Source organism: Poecile atricapillus, chromosome 10, assembly GCF_030490865.1.
Source record: "Poecile atricapillus isolate bPoeAtr1 chromosome 10, bPoeAtr1.hap1, whole genome shotgun sequence".
Classification (NCBI taxonomy): domain Eukaryota; kingdom Metazoa; phylum Chordata; class Aves; order Passeriformes; family Paridae; genus Poecile; species Poecile atricapillus.
In genome coordinates, this window is record NC_081258.1 from 8,484,500 (window position 1) to 8,508,599 (window position 24,100).

At 36.4% G+C, this 24,100-nt stretch overlaps 1 protein-coding gene across 4 annotated transcripts in view; it reads left to right on the top strand.

Moving 5' to 3' along the window:
- Positions 1-24,100, top strand: part of PHKB (phosphorylase kinase regulatory subunit beta) — a 68,746-nt gene that overhangs the window by 7,440 nt on the left and 37,206 nt on the right. For all 4 annotated transcript variants that reach the window (XM_058846331.1, XM_058846334.1, XM_058846332.1 and 1 more), the window contains 11 exons: positions 1,246-1,335; positions 3,093-3,231; positions 3,871-3,970; positions 5,706-5,813; positions 7,707-7,787; positions 11,249-11,364; positions 16,701-16,764; positions 19,382-19,477; positions 21,033-21,230; positions 21,814-21,871; positions 23,730-23,807. In XM_058846331.1, coding sequence (XP_058702314.1) covers positions 1,246-1,335; positions 3,093-3,231; positions 3,871-3,970; positions 5,706-5,813; positions 7,707-7,787; positions 11,249-11,364; positions 16,701-16,764; positions 19,382-19,477; positions 21,033-21,230; positions 21,814-21,871; positions 23,730-23,807 — 1,128 coding nt within the window. The remainder of the gene's footprint in view (positions 1-1,245; positions 1,336-3,092; positions 3,232-3,870; positions 3,971-5,705; positions 5,814-7,706; positions 7,788-11,248; positions 11,365-16,700; positions 16,765-19,381; positions 19,478-21,032; positions 21,231-21,813; positions 21,872-23,729; positions 23,808-24,100) is intronic.

The following is a 24,100-nucleotide window of genomic DNA, read 5'->3' on the forward strand; positions in this document are numbered from 1 at the left end:
TGAATGGCTGGATGTTTTCTTGTCTCCCCACCAAAGGACCTGGTTTATAAAGCTTCTGTCAGAATTCCACACGCATTCCAATTAGGTTGGAAATGACCTCTGAGGTTGTCAAGTCCAACATTTGACCAAACACCATCCTGGAAACTGGACATTGAGTACCAGAGACCACCCAGAGCCTTCTTGAACGCTTTTCTTTTTCTTCATTTTGTGTTCCTAATTTCATGGAGATGAGAGGCCTCTATATGGACAATCTTGTGTCTGGTGCTTGGGAATGTGCTGGGATTGCAAAGGAGCACTGGCTGTGTCCTGCCAGAACTGCTTGGCTGGCTGGGCCTCCCTGGCACTGCATTCCCTGAGCTTTTCCAAAGGGCAGCGTGAAGTCCGGAAGAGGAAAATTCTCATTCTTCCTGTTAGCGCATGGCTCCTGTGGAGATCTTGCCATGCAGAACACTGAATAAAGCCCAAGTGATTTGTGGAGGAGAGCAGGATGTCTGCAATTAGAAGATGGAAATGGTTCACCCTAGTAATTTTTAATAGGTAGCTCATTTCAGCTTTCAGCAAAACTGACTTTTCAGGTGCAGATAGGGAAGCAGTCAATATGTGGGACAGTGAGAATGAGAGATGGGGATTTGATAGCGTTGTATTTCCCTGATGTGTAGGGAACTTGAGGGCTTTATCTGTTGAATATCTTGTTTAAGCTTTAGTAGTGAAAACAAGCCAGCCCTTGTTCTGGCATGACATCAGCTGGGCTGACTCTGGTGGGCACAGACAAGGTTGGGGTAGGTGAAACACTGGTGGTGTTGAACATCTTCACCGTTTAGAAGGCAGGTAGGGCAGTAATAATTTAATATGGTCTACTTCTGTCGCTTTCTGTTTTCCTACATATCTTCTGGAATTTTCTCTGTAACGTACTTAAGTTGTAAGAAAATGTTCATAGAAAATTCTTAACATTTAGCAGTTGTCTTCAATAATTAGCTCTACATTTAGGTAGCATTCACTGTAGTTGAGTATCTTCAAAGCACTGGACATACAGGTGGAGGTCTGCTTTGTGTAGACAGGTACTGTAGAAAAAAATCTCCAAGACTGCAGAATTAACAAATCTTATTTCAATTGAAATGTTATAAATTGTGCTTTTGTATAAAACACATGAAGTACAACTACTTATCACAGTAATTTTTAGCAAAATTACAGTTATGAAACTGATACTTATATTGATTTTGTTTTTCTTTTTTCTTCTTATTTTAGGTTCAATTTATGAGCCACTTAAATGTATTAACCTTCCAAAGCCAGAGGGGGAAACTCTGTGGGATAAATTAAATCATTACTATAGAATTGGTAAGTAAATAATGCTTGAACTAACCTGGATGTGAGTTAAATTGATCTTTGCATGATAAGTATCAGTACTACTTTTTTCCTACTTAAGGATGGTTTCCTAAACTTCTGCTGGAAGTTTGGAAAGTGCAAAGAGGAGGGCTGAGTTACACTTCTTGCTAAAAATCAAAATGTCTGTTGACAATCCATTTCAGCTGTAAGACTGAAGTTAGAATTATTTTGGATAAAGGGATATCTTAGGGTTGTAGCATTGACAAAATACAGCTGAGGAAAAATTTTAATGGACAAAAGCTTTCTTGTAGTACTTGGAGCAGTCTGGCTGGTGATCAGTTAGAAGTTCTTTTTTGTTATTAATTGTGCTGTTAAGTATTTTTGTGCTGAAATTTTATTTGTTAGCTAAATTCAAGTCAATTGTAGTGTTTTTCATGTGATGTTATTTTAAGCCAAAACCATTAAATAAGCAATGATTTGTTTTGATTGTTTTGGGTTTTAGGAGGTTTGTGTTATAATGAAGTCCTGTCTGTATTCTAAAACCAGGGTTGTTTAATGGCTGTGCAATTGACAGTTGAAAATTTAACTTTTACTCAGGCAAGGGTACAGAATAATGATCATTCTAAAAACATGGGATGGGACTCCATTCAAATGGCTTTTTGAGGTGAAATCTGAGTTGTACTTGGTCTATCCGTAGATGTGTTGCTTTTTGTAGGTGCATTGCTTTTAGCTTTCTTACAGGAGATGACTGTTCAATTAGCTTTTTTAACACTCGGCAGCAACAAATCTGTGGTGGTGCTTGCTGTTTATCTCAGGCAATTATGCTGCTGCCACAGTAAAAATCTGTTATTGAATTTATAGTTAATTTATAATAATCTATATTGAGTTCTTCGGGTAATATTTTATCAAAGCTTTTGTTCTGGGATATCAAGACACAGGATATAATGCAAAAAGCTTGTAATTTTCTGTAGAATGCTTAGTTTCTAAGTATTCTACATAGACAATAAAGAAGCCTTCTTAAAATTAATGCTTGGTAACAATCTGTGGAAAAAACCTGCTTTCCTGTCTTTTGCTGAAGAGATTATTGTTAGAAAAGTCATGTTCGAGGGCATTAAGCCCAGTTTCAATCTTGTAGCATTCTGGTTATTATATAACCTTAGGAAAAACAATTCCCAAAATGCAAAATATTGAAGTACAAAAAGAATTAAAATAATATTTAGTATTTTTTTTCTAACTCAGTTTTGGCAACCTGAAAATTCCTGTCTTAGTCTATTTTCATATCAAGATACAGAGTTAAATAATTGTGGGTCTATTTTCTCCTTACTTACTCCCCTCTGCTTTTATAAATATTGATTCAACCATCTGGCCTGAGTTAAAAATGTATTTTTTATGAATGTAGAGTTCTGGAGAGTTTAAGCACTTAACTGATTTGGGGGGCAGTTGACATATTGTAGTCACTTTTTTCTTCTGTTTTCATAGAAAGGTAATTACTGGGTTGCTTTGTAGAAATTCTGTACAAAGTGGTTTGTGCTAGAACAGAGTCATAGAAGTAGTTTTGAATACTGCTGGGGTTTTGTGGAGAAAGGTCTAATTGGTCTGAAAAAACAATGCAGTAAATTTTGTGTGTGTTTCTCCTTACCTTTCTTTCCCTTATTTTATCTCGTGCATGCTCTAACAGGTTGTTCACTCCTTGATCTGTTCCTGAAAATCTATTTAGAAACTGGAAGAAATACAAATGTTAAGAAGCTTTTTATTTTTCCTTCTTCCAGTTAAGTCAACATTGCTGCTCCATCAAAGCCCAACCACAGGTCTGTTCCCTACCAAGACTTTTGGGGATAACCAAAGGGCAAAAGTCCACGACAGCCTTTACTGTGCTGCTTGTGCCTGGGCGTTGGCCCTTGCTTACAGGTACATAACTTCTACACTCATGTCTCTGCCAGGTTACATTCCCCTCTCTTATTCAGTTCTCTGGGAAAGTTTTAAAAGATGAAGCTTTATCAAAAATAGATTTGTAAACTCATAGAGAATGGTGCATTTCCAAATCTCAGTAAAAATATTTATGAAGGTGCTAGGTAAAAAATGTCACACTACTTCTGGTAAGTAAACACGTTGTCATATAATGTAATTGGTACCAGTATTTGTTACGGTGCATGCTACTAAAAATAGAGGTTCTTCTGGCAAATTATAGTCAGGGGATACTTTTAAATCTAGTTGGAGAGTTCAGGGCGTTGGCAAGCTTATTGCTGGACTAAGAATCATTTACTTGCAAGAGACTGGATGTTATAATATCAGGAAGAATTTTTTGCAATTCTTAGGTTTTGAAAGAGGAATTCTTGTGTAAGTTGCCAGACAAAAACCCTCTTACTATTTTTATTATTTTTACTGAGAAAGCATGACTGAGGCTGTAAATATGTAGATATGAGTGAGGGCATCACTGTGCAACAGTATTAGTTAAATACTTAATATTCCTTAGCATTAATGTCTCCTTTCTTCTTCCCCCCACTAATGCATTTGCAATTTGTTTCACAAGTTATCTCTCTCACCCAGGCGCATTGATGATGACAAGGGAAGGACCCATGAGCTGGAACATTCTGCCATAAAGTGCATGAGAGGAATTCTCTACTGCTACATGCGCCAGGCCGATAAGGTAAAACTGCACTGCGGACACGGCACTCACCTCGTTCCAAGGGATTAATTAAACTGGGAAAACAAATCCTAAATACAGATCAAATTCACAGTGGTAGGGTGCCCCAGGTCACAACAGCTGCTTCATTGTTGTCAGGTCACAGCATTGTTTCAGGGAGTAGATGTGAGCATTTTGGGGAGGAAAGTGCAGGGTACATTTGAAACTTCTTTATGTTCATTTTGCAGTCGTTTGTCCCATTTAAATATTACACCATTAGTAATTGTGGAGAGTTTTATGTCTTTTTAGTGATTAAATGGAAAGATGTAGAACTGCTTTCTGTTAAGGCTGGAGAGTTTTCTTTGCACTGTTATACTGGTTATTGTGTTTGCAGTTGTTCTCCGTACCTAGGGGATCATTTTGATTGTTTTGCTTGGTTTCTTTAGCAGACATTTTCCAGCAGTATTTTACTTAATGACATAACTTCAGAAGGGCGCACGTTTCCAAAATGAGTAAGGAAACAGAGCAGTCTACTTATGTTGCAACACAGTTGATTTATTCAGCCCATAATTCTCTTGTGTTTATACTCTGAATATTCAGGCCTTCTTACCAAAATTTGGTGTGGTGGATACATTTTCCATAGTGGTTATCAGTGGATCTGGAAGTAGTTAAATACACGTATTCCATGTGGTTATTTGAAGTTTTGAGTCACTGACTTCTAACTGTATTGTTAGAAATAGTTTTCATGTAGCCCATAGCTTCCCTCACAGCTGAGCACACAAACAGAAACAGGAAGTCCACAGGTATGTGGTATCAGTAGCAATAATAATAAGCAAGCGTTGTATTGCCACTTGTATTTATGCTGACATGTATTTTCTGAGGGGTTAGGATTGTTTCTTGTGAGTCTCATATCCTTAAATAATCTTGACCTGAATTGATCTTGTTACATTTGAGCTATTATTTTTCTCTTTGATGTGCAGTTGTTTGTTTTGAGCATGAGGAGTGCCAGATATGAATAATGAGCATTAAGTTAACAGAGGTGTCCCATTGCTGGCACACTGCTTGTCTGGTTTTGCCTTGTTTACTGCAGCTGCTTTTCTCTTCCTACAGTGTAGTAATAAACAGTTTCTGGTACCTAACAGATGGAAGTCAAGCTGGACTTAATTCTGGGAGACTGTGTGTGGCCTCATGTAAAAGGAAGATATTTTTTAATAATATGAATTATATGTGCCCAAGACATGACCTGAGCAAATGCTGCTGCTTGTAGCAAAAATGCAGATGTTGTATTCTATTGCCAATGAACATATGAGTTTATATGACCTGAAGTATATTTAATGTATTTGTGGAATAGACTTCACAATATAGTACTTGTTTGCTTGTTCTGACGCACGTGCTGTGTTTTATTGGTAGAGAAGAAAATCTTATGAAGGTGGCATCGGTGTTGAAAATACTGTGAAATGTGGATCAGGTTCTGGCAATGATTGTTTTAAAGTTTTAAAATTTGTTGGAGAGCAAAGCATGGCTTGAAGAGTTATGGAGTTATCTTGGTTTAATTTAATTACCAGCTATAAAGTAATTGTTCTGAAAAGACAATGTTGATTAAAAGGTTTATGTGGTGGTCAAATCAAGAAATTTTTTAGTTTGGTAATAATAACAATAGTAACAATAAGGTATATGGTAAATTTGTGGTTGCCAAACATACTGAAATTATTGCCTTTGGTTTTTTTTTTTTAATGTTTTGCCTGCCATTCACCTTTAGGTTCAGAAATTTAAACAAGACCCCAAACCATCTGCATGTCTGCATTCTGTGTTCAGTGCACACACTGGAGATGAGGTCTTCTCTCATGAGGAGTATGGTCACCTTCAGGTAACACATCCATGTTGATGTAAATCCAAGTTTGGCTGATTTTTTAATAATATTGTCTCCATTCTTCCATAATGCATCTGTCTCAGTTTGGTTAGATTTGTGTTAGATGTGCTCTATGTGGTAAAACTGAGTTGCCTTTTGCATCTTCTGCTGAAAAGGACAATGTTTTGAAACATAACTAAATGGTATGTTTCAGTCAGAAGGCACTGAAAGAGCTGTGAGATTGTAGAGGTAAATGGTTGGTTGTTTACAAAGTTGTTTCCTTTTGAGACCAACAGATGGCTGTCAATAAATAATCCTGGCAAAAAAATGTTGTAGTCAGTAAAGTGAAAGATTTAGTATAATCTTACGGTGAATGTTTCCTGTTTAATTTTCCATAATTTTGAGCAATTTTCATTGATTTAATGTACACTGACAACAGTTAGGAATTGTTGTTTACTGCTTTGCATAGTGGTTCCTAGTCAGACTCATTGCATAAGTGATTGTTTTATTGTCTCTCATTTTCCAGAGTTTTAATCTTTACTCTTTTTATTTCCCCTTCTCTTTACTTTCAGACCCACCTTTGCTTTCATGACCTTGTTATTTTGCATTCCATAAGTCTGCACACATCTTTTAGCTCAGAAATTGCTAGTGAAATTATTCAGAACTGACACAGTAGGTTGATGATTATTTCATTTCATGGTGACAGTATTACTTAAATAGTTTGTACAGTGAGTGTGTTGGATTCAGAAAATGTATGTTCTGCGGAAAATGCTTTATGGAGTTATCTTAAGTTAGCATTTTGGACTGTGTGAAATTTCCAGAAAAGGCACATGTTTTATCTATAGGAGGAGACAATTTGGGGACCTGGGGAGCACTGTATGACAGTTTAAAGTCTGTTTTTTGTGGCAGCTCAACCCTTCCCATAAACATGAGTGCACATTCCCATCTGTCATCTGCATACCTCAAAAATTAGAGGGTTTTCAGCTCTGTGGAGACAGCAGTACAGAGTAACTGAGAGGGCTCAGTTGGGAAAAATGGAATATATTATGTAGCCTTTAATGCTGTATTTGGTGCTTTTCAGTTTGTATTAAGACACTGGAGTCAGCTGTCTTTAAATATTTATGGATTTTTAGAATTTGGACCTAATTTTTATCCGCTTCAGCATTCCAGATAAGAATCCACATTTTTTTTGTTCTAGGTGGTTTCTTTAAATTTCATATAATGAGATTGTGGTTTTATGCCTCATACTGTGATAAACTTAGTTTCTCTATTGAAGTTATACAAATTCTCAAGTATAGGAAAGTTCTACAATAAAAATCAAACCAGCAGTTTCCTTTGTTTCCTCAATGAGTTGACATTATGATGCTCATCTGTACAGCTGCTGAAGGTAATTACTGTTAACAATAAATGTTGTGTATGGGTACAAAAAAAATACAGTTTTTCACATATCTGCTGATATCTGAATGTTGTAATTCTCTTCCTGTCAGCTGATAATGCCAAAAGTCCCACCAGGGCTGAAGTGATTCGCTTTCTACGTGTGCTGTGAGCTATTTAATATGCTGCTTGCCTTTCTGGTAAGCTACTTGCTAGTGAGATGTCATATATGTAAACATGAAAACAGCTTGTGACCAAAGTGATCACCTGTGGGTCAAGTCTAAGGAAGAACATTTTCCTAGCGCTGTTTGAAATTGAAAAATTGTAAAGCATCAGAGGTTCTAGAGGACAATGCTCGTTTGTGCTGTCTTTTCCAATTGATTGTTTCCACATCATTAGATACAGGATTTTTGAAGAAACAAAGCGTGTATAGTGGGACCATCTTTGTTAGTGAATTATACCAAATTTATTTTGTTTTCATGACTCCAATAAACATAAAGTTAATTATAGTTTCCTTTCTGTGTTTAATTACTCCAGATCAATGCTGTGTCATTATTTCTCCTCTATTTGGTTGAGATGATCTCTTCGGGGCTGCAGATTATCTACAACACAGATGAGGTACAAATCGATTTCCCATCCTAAAACGTGCTTCAAATTGTCTTTTTTTTCTGGCTTTTATTTCATTACCAACTGTAAAGTAATTGTTCTGAAAATACACTGCAGGTATTCTATACTTTGAGTAGAACTCAGAAAAAGTAATGGAATGAATGGATAGTGAAATAATAGCTAAAAAAGTGTTAGATGTGCAAAGAGAAAGTGTAGCATGATATTGAAAGTTTTATAGTTCTCTGCTATTTCTGATAGCTACAATGTCAAGAATTAAAATGTCTGTTAGGATGATTAACTTCTACTTACGCTGTTCTCACTTTTCACATTATTTCAAACTCTCAGTCAGTACATCCTGTCCAGTGAAAATTCAATATAATAAATAATGGGATTAATTTTCAGGGAAGCTGAATGACTTTCTTCAAACACATATGAGCCTATCGGTGTTAAAAAGTTCTGCTGCATCTTTAATTGAAAATAAAAGAATTTTATATCATAGTAAGAGATGTTTGTAGAGAGTGTTAACTCTTCTATAAGTAAGATAATAATAGCCTTGGCCTGAGTACAAGTCACGCCAGGACAACCTGCTGGCCTGCTCTAAAATGAGGTTATGTTTTGGAACTGGAATGGAAAACACAGATGTATATACTTTTTTAATTCTTTTTTCCTCCAATTTTCTTAATCTGGATTTGTTTAAATTCACTCTGTTCTGTTTGCTAGTTGCTGCTATAAAAAGCTTAAATGTGCTTGCAGTACTACTATAAAAAAAAAAGGGAGATTCTCCCAGTAATAGTGAATTTGCATTATTTTTCTAAAACTTATGTCTTCAGTAGTCTATTTTTTAGATAATTAGAAAACTAAATGTTGCAACATGTCTTCTTTTTTTTGTGGATCATCTGATAGGTCTATATTATTTCCTCTGAACTGCCTTTATATCTGTGAGGAGGCAATGTATATAATTAAGTATTTAATTAGCTTGATATATAATTTATGTTATCCTCCAGATGTTTGCATTTAATTACAGATTCTGCAGAAAAAGTGCATGTTTATAGACTCTCCAGTCAGTGGATATTCTCCACTTCCTTGCCAGGGTGTTGTTTTCCTAGCAACTGTAAATCTTTGCACTATGGAGATGGATAGATTATTTTTTATTTTTTTTTTTTACCATGGACCTGCACATTCTGTTGGGCTGTGTGTGGCTTCAGCAACTGTCAGATCCTGCTAACACCACGTAATGATGAAATGTCCAAGGTTTCCCGCACATCTAGAGGATGTGGCGGTGGGAATGTGGCCATGGGGATATGGTGGTGTGGCAGTGGAGGTGGGGATGTGGCCATGGGGATGTGGCCGTGGGGATGTGGCAGTGGAGGTGGGGATGTGGCCATGGGGATGTGGCCACAGGGATGTGGCTGTGGGGATGTGGCAGTGGAGGTGGGGATGTGGCTGTGGCAGTGTCAGTGTGGCACTCTGCTGCCCAAACCCACAGTTGGGTGTCCCTTCCCAGCACCCCATGGCAGACTGGGTTCAGACCCTTCCCTCGGAGGAGCAGCACGGTGCAGGGCACTCACTGGCAGATGGGTGCTGTTTGGCAAACTGGCTGTAGGAATGTTTGTGCACAGAGCTCTTGCCTTTAGAGGCAATGCTGCCTCTCCATGGCAGCCATGGCAGCTGTCAGTGAGTTAGCTGCTGCTTTCACCTGTTGGCACTGGAAAAATTAATTCAATTGCAGCTTTGCATCCCTAGCAAAGACAACAGTGTATGACTGTGAGTATATGAATGAGAGCAGCTAGCCACACATTACCCAGCACCATGAATATTTGCAGGCATCCATGCTGGGTTTGTGCTCTTTATTACACTTCATCTCCCCATGCTTAACTTTGGATAAAAAAGCTTAACACACAACCTATAATTTATGTAATCTGGTTATAGCATTTACATGCCTGTGATATGAATAATTTGTTCTCTGAAGATTTTGGTTTAAAACAAGCTATTTGATGGCTTTTTTTCTGTAAATCTGCTGCTTGGAAACCCTAGTTAGTATCATAAAATGTCTGTAATTGACCATTTTTTTCCTGTGTTCCAAACATCATTACTGGTGAAAAGTAATCAATAAGGTTATATGTTTCTATGTGGTGCTGTTTACTTCTTCATATAAATTGCAGTTATTGATAGACATGGAAAAAGCCACACTTTTAATCCCTGAGTGTTCTGGCTTCATTCAGAGAAAGTTAATTTTAATACAACCAAAAGCTGAAATACAGGGATGAATATACTGGGCATGGCTGAGGAGTGGGACAGAGTTTTCCTGAAAGTGGTAACTATGAAAAGATCTAGCGTGCAGATAATTGTACACCTCATACTGAAATTTTAGCAGAGACATTAAATAAAGAGAGACAAGTGTGTCTAGAATTATAATATTGGTGGTGAACTGGTATTAGCTTAAAGAGTGTATCTGAAATAGTAAATTTTTAAAATTTAAAGAAAAATGGAGAAAAAAGAAGAAACAAAGGTATGCAGGCAAATACCTTTCAGTAAAACATGTGGGTATTTTTTACATAGCTCATTGGAAAAAACCTCCACTTGATGGTAGCAAAGTGGATCCTTCTCTGTAGTTCCCCAATATGTTTCTGTTTATAGCCATTGCAATATTTTCTTTTCCACAGTCCCCTAGAATAATTTGAATGGGAGGGGATGAAATCGCTGCTTTGGAGATGAATCAATGTAAATCTTGTGTTTGTGGTTAAATTTTCTCTAAACTCCAGTCTGTGGACATTTTAAAGCGAACTATAAAACTTAAGCTCAGTTTCATTTTTCTAAAGTCAAGCAACTCCTAATGCCTCTTTCAACAGTGTAAATGAGGAAAAATTTTATGCTTAAGTAAGTCTCCATCTATATTTGAATACTCCTGAAATACCTTAAAATATCCTTCAGTACTTTGGTATTCAGTTGAAATGTGTTGGTCCAAGAAGAGATTTTAATTAAAATAAATTGGTTTAGAGTTTTATTTGTGTTTATAAAGGAGTATGTTTGAATCTGCATAAATATGAATTATCTGGAGCTAATTTAATAAAACTCTGGCATATCAATTCTCTCAAAATGAATTAAGAAAAAGTACCAAGATTTCTGTGTTTTAATTTTGTTTTGGTTTCTGATGTTATTAATTTTTTTTTTTTTTAAGTTCAAAATACCACCTTTTTGGAGCTCTTCAAATATGTGTCTTGAATATGAAATAATTTTTATCCCTGCCTTTGTTAGAATTTTTGTATAAATTTACATTGGCACCTCAGTTGGGACAGTTCTTAACATACTGTGCTTAAGAACTGGTTTTAAGGAGAATATTTGAACTTTGCAACGTCATTCTTTGAATTCAGACAGAAAAGGATGGAAAGAACAGTTACAAGGAATAGCAACTTTCTTTTGGAAGAACCAGAACTGTGCTTTCATTTTCCTTCAGTCACTTTTCTTTCCTATAGGTGTCCTTTATCCAGAATCTTGTGTTTTGTGTGGAGAGAGCCTATCGTGTACCAGATTTTGGTGTCTGGGAAAGAGGCAGCAAATACAACAATGGCAGTCCAGAGCTGCACTCGAGGTAGGTGAGCAATTGTAGCTCTTTTAGTCAAAGCAAGAAAATGAATGAAAAGAATTCATGGGGTGAGCTAAAAATAGTGCATGAAAATACTGTTTGAACTAAATTAAGGTTCTCTAAAGACTGAGGGATGTATTTTGGGAAAATGTGAAGATAATTTCATCATGATATGCATGCTGAAATAACCACATGGATGCTTAGCTGTGGGAGCATTTGAATTCCAATTATGTGCAGCTGCGTGTATATAATTCTGAAACTTGTGTTCAGAGCAGCTCAGAATCTTGAGGCATGTGCAGTGGGATTGGAATGGGATTCACAAAACTGGTTAGGAATATCCTGCTTTAAAAAGGTGTCGAATCATGAGTTTAGATTTTCTTATGTCCACCATGGTGGGAGGAAGATGCTGGACACTGGAGAGCAGCTTGGTCCCAAGCTCTTTTCCAGGTTCTTCTGATGCTGTAAGTTCTGAGTCCTGCCAGGGACAGGGAGCAATGATGGTAGATTTTAATGCTGGAGTTGTCCTGCTCACCTCTGAGGATTTGCTCATGTGTTGTCTGCCTTGAAGGATCAAATCTGTAATCTGACAACTTGATTTTATAGTGTTACTATTATTTTCTCACTTTTTGACTTCAGAGGTTTTATTAATAATAAAAATGGCTATAGCTTGGATATATTAGGATTTTAAAAACATCATTGACCATCCTAATTATCAAGGGCTTGCAAAGACTATATGTTTTTTCCAGTCTTCAATATTGCCAAAGAAATCTGTGTTCTCAATTCAGACTTAATTTATTTATTTTTTTGTCCACATACAGGCATGTATACTTTAGCTTGTAGATATAGTAACATGTCCTTGCAGCAAAATTTAGGGTTTTTTTTCAGGGTTTTTATAGAACCTTTGTATCAATATGAGAACTAAAAAATCCAAGTTGTTATTATACAATCTGTTTTATTACTTTGCTGGTTTTCTTTTTTCCTACTGTGTCTGTAAAATTGTCAAATGCCCAACTACATGAGCAGTCATATGGAGAATCAAATGCTTCTTTCCATATCTCACCTTGTAGAAATGTGCAGAAGAAACACTGAAACTCCAGTGTCTCCTGTTGTTTGCAGCATTCCGGTTATTCAGTACGTGAATTTCCTCCAGAGAAAACTGAGCATCTTTTAAACAGATGGAAATAGGCAGGTTGTTTTGTCTTAATCTAGACTGACATTTATAGGTTGGTTTTTCGAAGAGTAAAGTTTTGTGAGATGGACTGGGCCAATCTAACAGATCACTGAGCTAGCACAAAGAGAAGCACAGAGCTTGGTCCTAATACAAAGAAGTAGACTTTGGTCATCAGAAACAAGTATTGCCCCTATTTATCTTGCTTTGTGTACATGTGGATACTCTGCTTCACCGTAGAAAGGTGGTAGGCAATTTCCCTGGTTCTCACAAATCAGGAAAAATGGAAGGGAAACATGCATCAAAAGACATATTTAGATATTTTTGAGGAAAGGCCTGGGTACACTGAAATTCTTTATACTTTATGTTCCAATTGTATCTACTAAAGACAGCTATAAAAGCCTTTTTGTTTTAAATTGATGAAGCAATTATGAGTATCAAGTTACTCACAAATGATGTGTGTGGGTCTTCTGTGATGATGGACCCCAAAGTGTTCTCTTCAGAGTCAGTGTTAAGGATGGTGTACTTCTGACCCTTAAAGCCTCTGCTGGAAGTCTTCTTACAGGCTGTGTTTGCTTTCAGAATCAGTAGGTAAATCTTGTCTTCTTTTGTATTCAAAGAAGATACTATACAGGTGGAAGTCTGTGAATAATAGCTGCACATTATGGCCCATGTTAAAAGATGCAGATATTTTAAGCCTTCAGAGTCTCAGTATTTTCTCTTAGTACAGCTCCAAACACTTCTAATAAATGATAAATAGCAGAACACTTTGTGGAGCACGTCTTCACTGATGTATGCAAATTGATGTCTTTTATTGGTTCAAAGGCAAGATTTGTAACAGCTTTTATTGTAGTGTGATCCCTTCCCATCCGCCTGAACTTCACAAAAATTAATTTGTCCTGTAGCCGTTTGATCAAGCTGTTCTGGAGGCATCTGCTGAGTAGCTGTGCAAGGTGCCTCTGACACCTCCCATATGCACTGTGAGAATTAGGAAATTGCCAAAGTGCAGCATCCTCATATTCCAAATCTGGAACGACAGAGCCTGGGTCTTGCTCTTCTCTGGAGTATATAGCACATCGCTATACTGTGTCGTCCTGAAAACTCAGCTTCTGAGCTTGCTGACATGGTTTGCTACAGACTTTCCCAGGACAGTAACTGTAAACATAGATATGTGTACATTCTTTCTGTTACACGTCTTGTGATGGGCATCTCTCATGGCCAGTGCAGTGGGAAAGTGTTATCCTGACCATCCAATCCCTGGCTGTGGTCAGGAGCCTATAAATCCTGGGAGGAAAAATAAACTCTGCTCTTCTTTTCACCGCACCTCGACCTGTGTCCATGTGATCTATTCATCTTCAGCGGCAACAGTACTGCTGCCCTTCCTTGTTCTATTTTGGGTTATATAGTTACAAAGTTATTAGTGATGTAGAAATTTTTTCTTGTTCGCTTATTTTTCACATCCTCTGTGGTGGTCGATGTTCCAGTTTAAATGTACAGGGCTCAGATGGAGGCAAGGAATCGAATAGAAGGATTAAGGGTGGATATACTTGAAGGTGTATTTTGGTTTACATTTGCTAAAAATATGCAAATTTTAGTGTTTGCCCTCAGGTATTTGACTGAGGGGATAAGTTCAACAATTAAAAAGTAGTGAGAATTATGAATATTGTTTAACTGCATTTACTAAATCTCTTTTAGCAACCTGGAAGTGGTTTCTCTAGGTAGTCTCATCTTCTCCTGTCCTAAGTGTGGCTCAAGGTCAAATGTTACCCATGGCATTATGACTGCAAAGCTGCTCTTGATAATCCTTGACACATTAAAATAATTGGCAGCTCCAGTAAGATGTAAGGATTGCAGCTGGTGAGGTTCAGTGGGGACATTAAGAAGAAACCTTTTCATTTGAAGCACAGAGAAAGAAAGAACAGGATGTTCAAAACATAAGCTCCATCCTTGGAGGTTAGTGAGAGTTGTCTAGAATAGGCTGTGGTTTACTTAAATTAGTCTTGGTTATGATATCAGGCTTCAAGTGAGGTTTTGCGTTGGGCTAGATGAGTTCCATATATCCCTTCTGGCCAATGACTTAATGATGCTGTGAAATTTTCAGAGGACTGTTTTAAGAGGATTTGGGTGAGGTTTTGTTTAGGGCTCATCTCCCAAGTAAACACCTTTTTCTCCAGGCAGAGTCCCACAGGTCAGTACGGTCTGTTCATAGTGGCTTAATGAGTGGAGGAAGGAACACATTTATTAAAATGCATTTTGCCATTAGTTCATTCTGTTTAGACACTCCATTTCTTTTGTTACTAAATTGTAGAGTATGGGGAATGTATTTTCTATACAAAGACACAAGCGTAATTACAGAACCTCTTCAGCAATTTGCCCAACAAGAAGGCATTAATCAGTAGGAATGAAGTGAGTGTGAAGTGTGATCATAGTCCTGAAGTGTGCTGTGCTGTGTGAGTGTTTGCTCTTGTAAAGACACACTTGATACCAAGGCCTTTCACAGACTTCTTTTTTCTTTTAAAGTGACTTCCTCCTGTCATACCCATAAAACTTTCCATAATCTAAGTAGTACTTTTGTGTGTGGTGAAGGGAGTGATTGACAATGTTGGGATGGTCACTGGCAATTGTGAGAGCAGTGAAGTCTCCGGGGGCTTTCAATGACTAGAGGTAGAAACACGCTGATGAATTACAGTAAATTATTAAATTATTCGTATTGTAGAATAATGACTGAATTTGCAAAGAAGACATGATTTCAAGGAAGCAATGTATGTTTGCCTTGAATTTCTTTCAATCAGTATCATCCTATTTTGTAGACAGATTGAGTAGTTTTATGTTATCTGAATAACCATTGAACATTTATTACTTCTCTACCTTTTATCAATAGCTTTTTTCTCACTCTGAAAATATGTCATGATGATATTTGAACTGTTACTTGAAAGGGAAATATGAGATTTTAACATGTGATACAGCCTCCAGTATGAGGATTTATCTGATTTTTATGTTCTGTAATGCAGTTTGATAATAATGCTGAATTCCTCTGAAAAGTTCTGTTCTGAGTCATCATGCCAATTTATTTGATCAATGGCTAGGTGATAATTAGAATAGAGCAATTTTTAGAACACTTACCCTTTTTTTTTAGGTATTTGAAACAAAGCCAGAAAAATAATTACATTCCCAGCTCTCCTGCGTTCAGGTTATTTCTTTGTCTCATTCTCCATCTCTAAAAGCTTTCAGCATCAGAAGGCACCAAACAGAGGCAGCTGCTCAGAGCAGGCTGTGGTTAAGCTGGTCAGCTTTCTCTTGTTGAACAATTAGAACTGAAACCCAGGTGTATTATTTCTGGCAGTGTTTCAGAAAGGAACATGGGGGTTCATAAATGATAAAGTGTGAAATCAGTCTAAAGTATTTCTAATATTAGAACAAACACAGGTAAAGTAATACTTAAAAAACCAAAAATCAAATTCTGTAACTGCATTGAATTCTTTTCATGATTTTTAATATTTTCTGTGTAATCCTAATTAGACTGCATATTTAAGAATTAGAATTCTGTAGAATTTGCATAATGGTTAATAAATTATTTTAATATAGAATGTGTTTTTTAAATTATATAATGGTTAGTGATTTTAATTTATAGTGTTTTAAAATGTGAGTGCTAACTTGAAGTCTTGTTGATGGAATTTCTGGGCCCTGTTTTCTTTGTGATGAAGTGGAATAAAAGCTGTGTCACTATATGGGTGGCATCTGAAAATCCTTCTGTTGTGAATTCAGATTGATGAATTCTTTTATTGTGTTTAAAGCTAGAAATCAGTCTTTTAAAGTCTAATGCTTGAAAAGTGGTTTGAAAAATAGTGCTGAAGCAAATCCTCTGTCTCTGCAATATTAGCAAGACCTCGAAATTTATAATGCCAGGTGTCTGATAGCAAGGTGAGAGCAGGAGTTCTTTTGCCAGATGGTCTCTGGCATTTGAAGACAAATAAAAACGCTGAGTAGTATTTCAGAGAAAAGAAGAAAACCAGAACAACCCCAAATCTGCTGTATCATCGTTTTATTAACATAAAGGTTAAGCACGAAATTCAAATCAAGAAATGATCATGGCACTGAAAACTGACAAGTGTGTGAAGTTTTTGCCTGGCTTGAATTGTGATATATCTGGGTTTTTGTTTTCTTTTCTCCTCAGCTCTGTGGGACTGGCAAAAGCAGCTTTAGAAGCAATTAATGGTTTCAATCTCTTTGGAAATCAGGTAATAGAAGTGTTTGTTTTCCCTTCTTTTTTGTTAGCAATAATGATTTCCAGGGTGGATCAGAGGATATTTAGAAGTATCTACCACAGTTTTAGATTTCAGCTTTGAAGAAAGTTAGGTTGCAAACTGATTGCTGCTGTTTCAGGTACAGAATTTATCTGATAAAATCATTAGTGTTCTTACTATCAAGAAGCACTTGGGATTTTTCTTTAGAAAAATTCAAAAGTGGTTTCAGCTTAGTCTGAAAAAGAATTTTGTTGCCAAAATATTTTTTTCCTTCAGAACTGTATCTCTTGCTGGTACTAGAATATACGTCCACCTTCAAGCATTACCTTCCTTTTGTCTACTTCCTTCATGTGGCTTTTGATCAAGACTTTAAACAAGCTGCTTTTATATAATCCCACATTTTTACCTGTTTTTAATTTCTGTGTGTTTCACAGCCATAAAGTCTTTTCTCATCCTTTCATGTGGCTTGGGTCAATTAGGAAAGCAAGCTTTTTGTGAGACTATTATATTTGCTGTGTATTCCCCTTCAGTGTACATGTTTCTTTTTGGTGCTGTACCTACAATAGTCTGTAGCTAAAATAAAAGAATACTCTTCCAAATTAATGGTTTAGAAAATGTATATATGGAAGAGAGATATGCCATACATTTTAAAAGCTGATGTCAAATGTTCAGAACTAGGAGGTAGTAAGGAACTTCAATAATGATCAGACATTGTACATGCACTGTTATTCTTTCAGAAATGACATTTATCTATAATCTTTCCCTTCCCAACAGTTTCAAGCACCAGTAAATGCAGCCGTGGAGGGTTTTTCCTTTTTTTTTTTTTCTGAATTCTGAAATGGATGAATAAACTGCTGAAGCAAGACCAGTTTTAATTCTTTGAGAGTTTATTTCCGAGATCTGTAGTTGGCATTAAGAGAACCCTTTTTGACCTTCAGTCTATGCAGAGTTTGTCTTTGTGCTTAGCTCTGGCTGTGTTCCAGTGGCTTTGAGAAATCCCCTTGAGCCCCTCAAGAGACTTGTTTGCACCTGCAGCTGCACAGGTAGAACCTGCAGGAATCACTGCTGGGGGACCACAGCTCACAGCAAGAGGAACACGTTAAAGGCTGACCTGGGCAGAGCTGTTTGTGTGTGAGCTGCATGCCCTCTATTGGGTTGAGCAAAAACAATTTTAATTATTATTTTTTTTTATAAATCAAGTCTCTGTGAGGTGTTTTTCTCCAGAAGTTTACAGTCTTTAGAGAAGTGAAAAATAGTTAATTTGTCAAACAAGGTGCTTGTGGGTTTATGCAATGCAAATAAGCCTGCTCCTGAATCCCCAGAGAATCCTTCCCTGCAGCACAGACTTTGAAACTGCATGTGTAGGGAGGTTGTGTTCAGAGTTTGTAGATGAGTTTAGAGATTTGTGAATAATCAGAATCTGGATTAAGAGGAAAGTTAACAAATCATCAAAGCCAGTGTGATTGTGTACATTCTTACTACAGCATTAGTCAGTGTATATCTTGCTGAATGACTGCAAAACCAGATTATTTTCCATGAGGACAATGGAAAAAATTGTTTAGGGTTTTGTTTACCATTGTAAAACAAAAGCTGAGTATTTTTATGATAACTATATATAATTAGAGTGCAGTTGAAGAGTAAGAATGAAATGCTTTGGAAAGGCATTTCAGTGGATGTTAGTACTGGCACACAAAGAAGGGTGGTGAGGTATTTATGTAGAAACATGACCGGAAATTTAAGTTTTTAATAATTACAATGGTGGGCTTTGGAACAGTCTTCCTAGAAAAGTAGTATACCAAAGAAATTGACTGCTGTTCTGGTGAAATTTTGTGGATTTATGAAAATTTCTGGGATTTATGACCATAGTGGGATAAATTCACATTGACTGTGTCTTCCAGTGGGGGAGTGATCCTGAGATTCATTATCATTTGCAGCATATATGAAGATACCTGTTCATTAAAAAACCTGAATTTTCAAGGAGTTGCCTAACTGGTAATAGTTCTAAATGCTGTTGATTCTGTTTAAACTCTATCTCAGCCAGGAGAATTTTTTTTAGTGTTTCAGGAAGCATCAAGAAGCTGACAGAGAAATATAGTGTAAAACTAATGACTTTATTAGGAAGTAGATTTTGCTAAGGAATAGATGTTGAAAATGCAGACCTTACAATAACTGAAAAGCAGAACATTTTTATTTGCTATGAAAGTCCTTTTCCAAAGCAGTACCTGTGCTGAATATCCAATTGTTTGTGCTCTGACTTGTAATGAAATATTCAGCATCACTGTTTAGAACATTTCTTGCATTCACAGGGAAGAACAACTATTCTTTTTTGTTTGTCCTTAATACAGGACTCATTTTCCAAGAATTAATAGAAGAGTTAATAGCTTGAATGAATCATATAATTACTAATCAGTGATAAAGCCATCTAATTCTGACTATACTTGAATATATTTAAAAATCAAAATATTTTCGACTTGATGTGCTGTGTTTTCTGATTAAAATTTTCAGCTTTGGAGCAATGACAACATAAATTAAGTACAGATCCAGTGAGTTTCAGCAGGATGCACCAGCCTTCTTCCCTTTGCCTTAAACAAATGCAACGTTGTGTTCACAGGGCTGCTCTTGGTCTGTCATATTTGTGGATTTTGATGCCCATAACCGGAACAGACAGACCCTGTGCTCCTTGCTGCCCCGGGAGTCAAGGTCTCATGTAAGTCATTAAAAGGAATTCAACTCAACAGAGTGTGGAGAAAACAAGTGGATATGAATTCTTAGCTGTATGATGGACCTTCTGATCTGCTTGATAAAGGGGAAATTTGCTTGGAAGGTGTTAAATTTTTGCTTTTTAAGTGTCACTGGGATGTAGTTGTTTTTCTGAACAGCTACAGAAAACCTCTTGGTAGCTTTCTAGACAATTTTAAAATAACATTTGAAATAACTTAAGTGAGATTTGCAGCCTTGGTGTTTTGTTTTTCTTTTGGCCTAGTTTCCACTATACATTCTGTCTGCACTTTTCAAACCTTTTGTTTTAGCTTTAATTCTTTCCTTTGTCTAGGAAAAAGGCCTTTAAGGTTGGCTTATCATAAATTGCTGAATATGAACAATTTCTTGTTGTTTTAAGCTACCGTTACAAATGTATTTTCTTAGCGAGTAAATCTAAGTGACATAAGCGTAGATTAGTTATAAAAACATCTATTTCAGTGCTAGCATCAAAGGTAAATTTGGTGTTAGAAAATCAGTAATTTAAAATGAGTGATAATAGGGTTTTGCTTTTTTATTCATTCTGGAATATAATAGCAGTTTTGTTCATAAAACAGACTATTAATCTTATACATTAATAGTTTACTTATTGTCTAGAAGAATTATGGCAGAGTTGTGGTGCTGGATAATTAAAATAAAAGGCACTGTCAGCGACTTTTTTTATAGTCAAGTGGTCTTTTAGAACTCTTGCTGTTTGTTATTTGCTGCAGACTTGAAATACTCCAACAGGAGCTGATTTTATAACTTATCCCATAGAAATCTTCGTGTTCTTTTCTTTTTTTTATGGGTTCATATCAGTCATATTGGTAGAAGTTTTAAATGGTTAAATATCTGGACTATGTCAGCAGAAAAGGATACTTTTTTTTACCTGTAAAGGTGATCCACTATTCGGAAATTATTCTTGTGTTTTTAATTCATAAGAGATCCACATAGTTCCTGACAAGGTTGCTCATTTTTTCCTGGAGTAATCCCCTTATCTTCTTAACTGTAAATCAGATAGGTTTGTTTGTTCCAGCACCCTAAGAATATTTCTGAAAAAGTTAATCAGAAATGATGATTTAATCATAGGTTAATGCTTCTCAGCATTACACCTTTATGAAATACTTGTGCTTCTTTTTGAGCACATGACACCCAAATGTTTGTGTTTACTCCAGGAATAGTCTGGAGATTGCATTTAAAAAACAAACAAAAAATCCCAAAACACAAATTTTTATAATGTTTTCAATTGTGCCTGCACATTATCAGCTGTTAAACAGGTGACATCCTGAGATAAATGAGTTACCTTCTAAATTGTATATCTACACATTTGGTTTGTAGTTTATCCTGGCATTTGCTAAGAAGTCTTATTTTGTACACTATTTTCTGATATTAGCACTATAATTTTGATAAGATAATGTTCCAAATGTATATTTCACTTAGTAAGTTAAACAGTCTTTGTTTGTGCATCAAATGATTGTCAGGGATCTAATTAAATTTATAATGTCCTTTTTCTCCCTCTCCTGCAGAATACTGATGCAGCTCTTCTGCCCTGCCTTAGTTACCCTGGATTTGCTTTGGATGATGAGGTCCTGTTTGGTCAAACACTGGATAAAATTCTTAGGAAGTTGAAAGGCAAATATGGGTTTAAGAGGTTTCTGAGGGACGGGTACAGAACGGCGCTGGAGGACAGAACGCGGCGTTATTATAAACCAGCAGAAATCAAGGTAAAATCCTGCCCCACCCCTGACACCCTCCAGGTACTGCAGGTGGAATTGCACAGGGGTTCCTAAGGGCTTCAAGGCAAGGAGATGCCTTCTGTAATTTGCATATGCAGTTTTCAGAGATTGCTAAATCAGCATTGAGTCATTGGCTTGTTTTGTAATGAATGTGCTTTCATTTACATTTAGGGTACAGTTGATTTCACATAACAAATAAGGAAATTATTTATCATTTCGTTTAATTTCACAGCTGACTACAGTCTGAGTGTGTGGAAAATAATTTTGCTTTTGATCACAGTATTTATCTGTTAAGGTTATCTAAATGAAAATTTATTTCTTTTTTCCTCCATTGTTTCTCTGTGAAAAATAAAAAGTAGGTTATTTAAATATTCTGCTTGAGAATGGGCCACAGCTGATGTAAAGGCACAAGTTAAAGTGCCCATAGAATTAAGAAGTGATACTAAATGTACTAACATATTTTTGCATTCATGTTTGTCTTTTGTTGCTTAGAATTTGCTCTACAGGATTATTCAGATATATGCCTTAGATGAAAATGATAAAATGTCTGATGAATTTTTCTTCTTTGCAGCTTTTTGATGGCATTGAGTGTGAATTCCCTCTGTTTTTTATTTTTATGATAATTGATGGTAAGTATAGCTTTACATTCCTGTTCCTTAAAGGCATAGGAGAAATGAGCTTTTAGAGGAAAGATACAAAATTATTTTCCTATGCTGCCAGAAAAAACCATAATGCAGTGACACTAAATATCTCATTGCGAGTTCTGCCTCCTGGGTTACAAAATATCCCAACCTACTATATTTCAACATTTCTAATGGGAACTGTTTTTAGAATATAACTTAAAAAGGGTTTGTTAAAAGCCTCAATCTGTGGCATTGTCCTGCATTGCCTTTTGAGCCTGAAAAACTTTCAGATGCGTCAGAACTTCGCAGCAGCACGGGAAAGAAAAGGAAGGGAGAACATGCTGCCACAATCAATGGTGCACCAGGGCTTCTCAAGTTGAGCATTGTGTGGCAATTGAATCAGAATTCAGAAGAGAAGAAAGGGAACCAGGAAATGTTTAGCTTCCTCCCGGCCATGATTGAATAATAAAACAAAATATAATTATCAAAACAAGAACAGCAAAAACAACGCCACCACCATCTTGACTTGAGGAGACACACCCAAGAAGTTCAGGGGGGGATACCAGGATGGAAACTAGAATTTGCATACAGCAGAAGTCTCAATAAGAACATGACTGAGGTTACAACTGTCAAAAAGATTTTTAAATGGATTAAAATCTGTCCATCTTTCTCGTGTAGCACGTTGAATAGTTTTCAGATAAAGACAGGGGCACAGAAATCTGCCATCAGCCTCGACTCCTCTGTGGCCACCCACAGATTAAAATATTGTGTTTGAAGATATAATAAGGTTTCACAATTGATATTTCTAAAGAAATGTTTGACATTTTTCAAAGAGTGAGGCCCAAAACTGAGGAGAAAGGCGCTGACATTTAATGCTGCCCACTTGCAGTTTTGAGAACAAAAAGCTAGTCATCCTCAACTGAGGTTAACAAAAGAATAGTAAAAGCATTTTACACTTCTTGTTAAAAAAAAACCCCTAAAAAATACATACTTTGCACATCCTGTCCTTGTCCTTTTTGCCTGGACCACGCTTGTATGAAATAGAACAATTCTGTTAGTAGATTTTGTGCAAATATCTCCAAATCCACAAGCTTCCTTGATGCAATATCTGAAGTGTATACACAGCAATGGCCAAAAGACAACGACGTGGGAGGAGCAGAGATTACTCCTATGTCATGAGTATCCTTGAGTGTTTTGAAATGTTCAGTGTGCCACTTGAAAAACACCTTTTTGTATGCAGACACTGATTGCATTTGTGTCTCTTGGCAACTGTATATATTCCTGTCTATATATTCAGGAATATTTGAAAATGTAATGAACAATACTTGTCAAGCCTTGGGTTTGGATGGAGTGTTGAAGAGCCACAAAAGGAAAAAAAAATTGGTGATTGAAAAAGGGAATATTAGTAGAAGATTTAGAATGCAAAGTTTTCATCTAGCTCATTCCCCTTTGAATGTTAAAAAATATTCTACTTTTAACATCACCTTGCTTGTTAAATAGATCCATTTTTTCTTTGATGAACAGAAATGGGTTTTGTGTTGTTAATACATATTTTCATTTAAGAACTTTCCATGAACTGAACATTAATCATGCTAGATTCATCTTGGGAAGTTCTCTAAAACAGCTTTGAAGGGACTGGTAGTCCCAGATATAGCAGTGTCTCCCCAAAAGCAGCATCAGGGAGTTGACTGCTGTAATCTACAGCTCAGTCTTCTCCTATTCATGAGCTATTTAGTGTGTAGGCACTTAATATTTTGTTTTGAAAAGTAAACAGTGGATTTTTTTTTCTTCCTCTTTTATGAACTTTGAAGTCATGGGAAAATTATTTCTTCCATTAAATCAATTATTGCTTGGTTATTTTTAGGCGTTTTTAGAGGAAATCCTACACAAGTAAAGGAATATCAGGATCTTCTGGAGCCTTTGCTTCAACATACACCTGAAGGTATTATCTGGAAATTGTTCTTCTGAAACAATTGCAGCTTTTTTTTGACCTGAAATTATAAAAATCCTGCCTTTCCTATTAATGTATATTGTACACAGAGCAATTGAGAAGTAAGAACATCAATATGTTTCCTAATGGCAAAATACTAATTCTGAAATAACCTCTTTTATGTAGATACATTGCATCATAAAGTGTGATAATGAAAGTAACATTTTTCTGGAAAAATGCTACTGATACTAAAGTAAGATTTACACTGTGCCCACTCCTTTCTCCACATCTTCACCTCTGCTTCA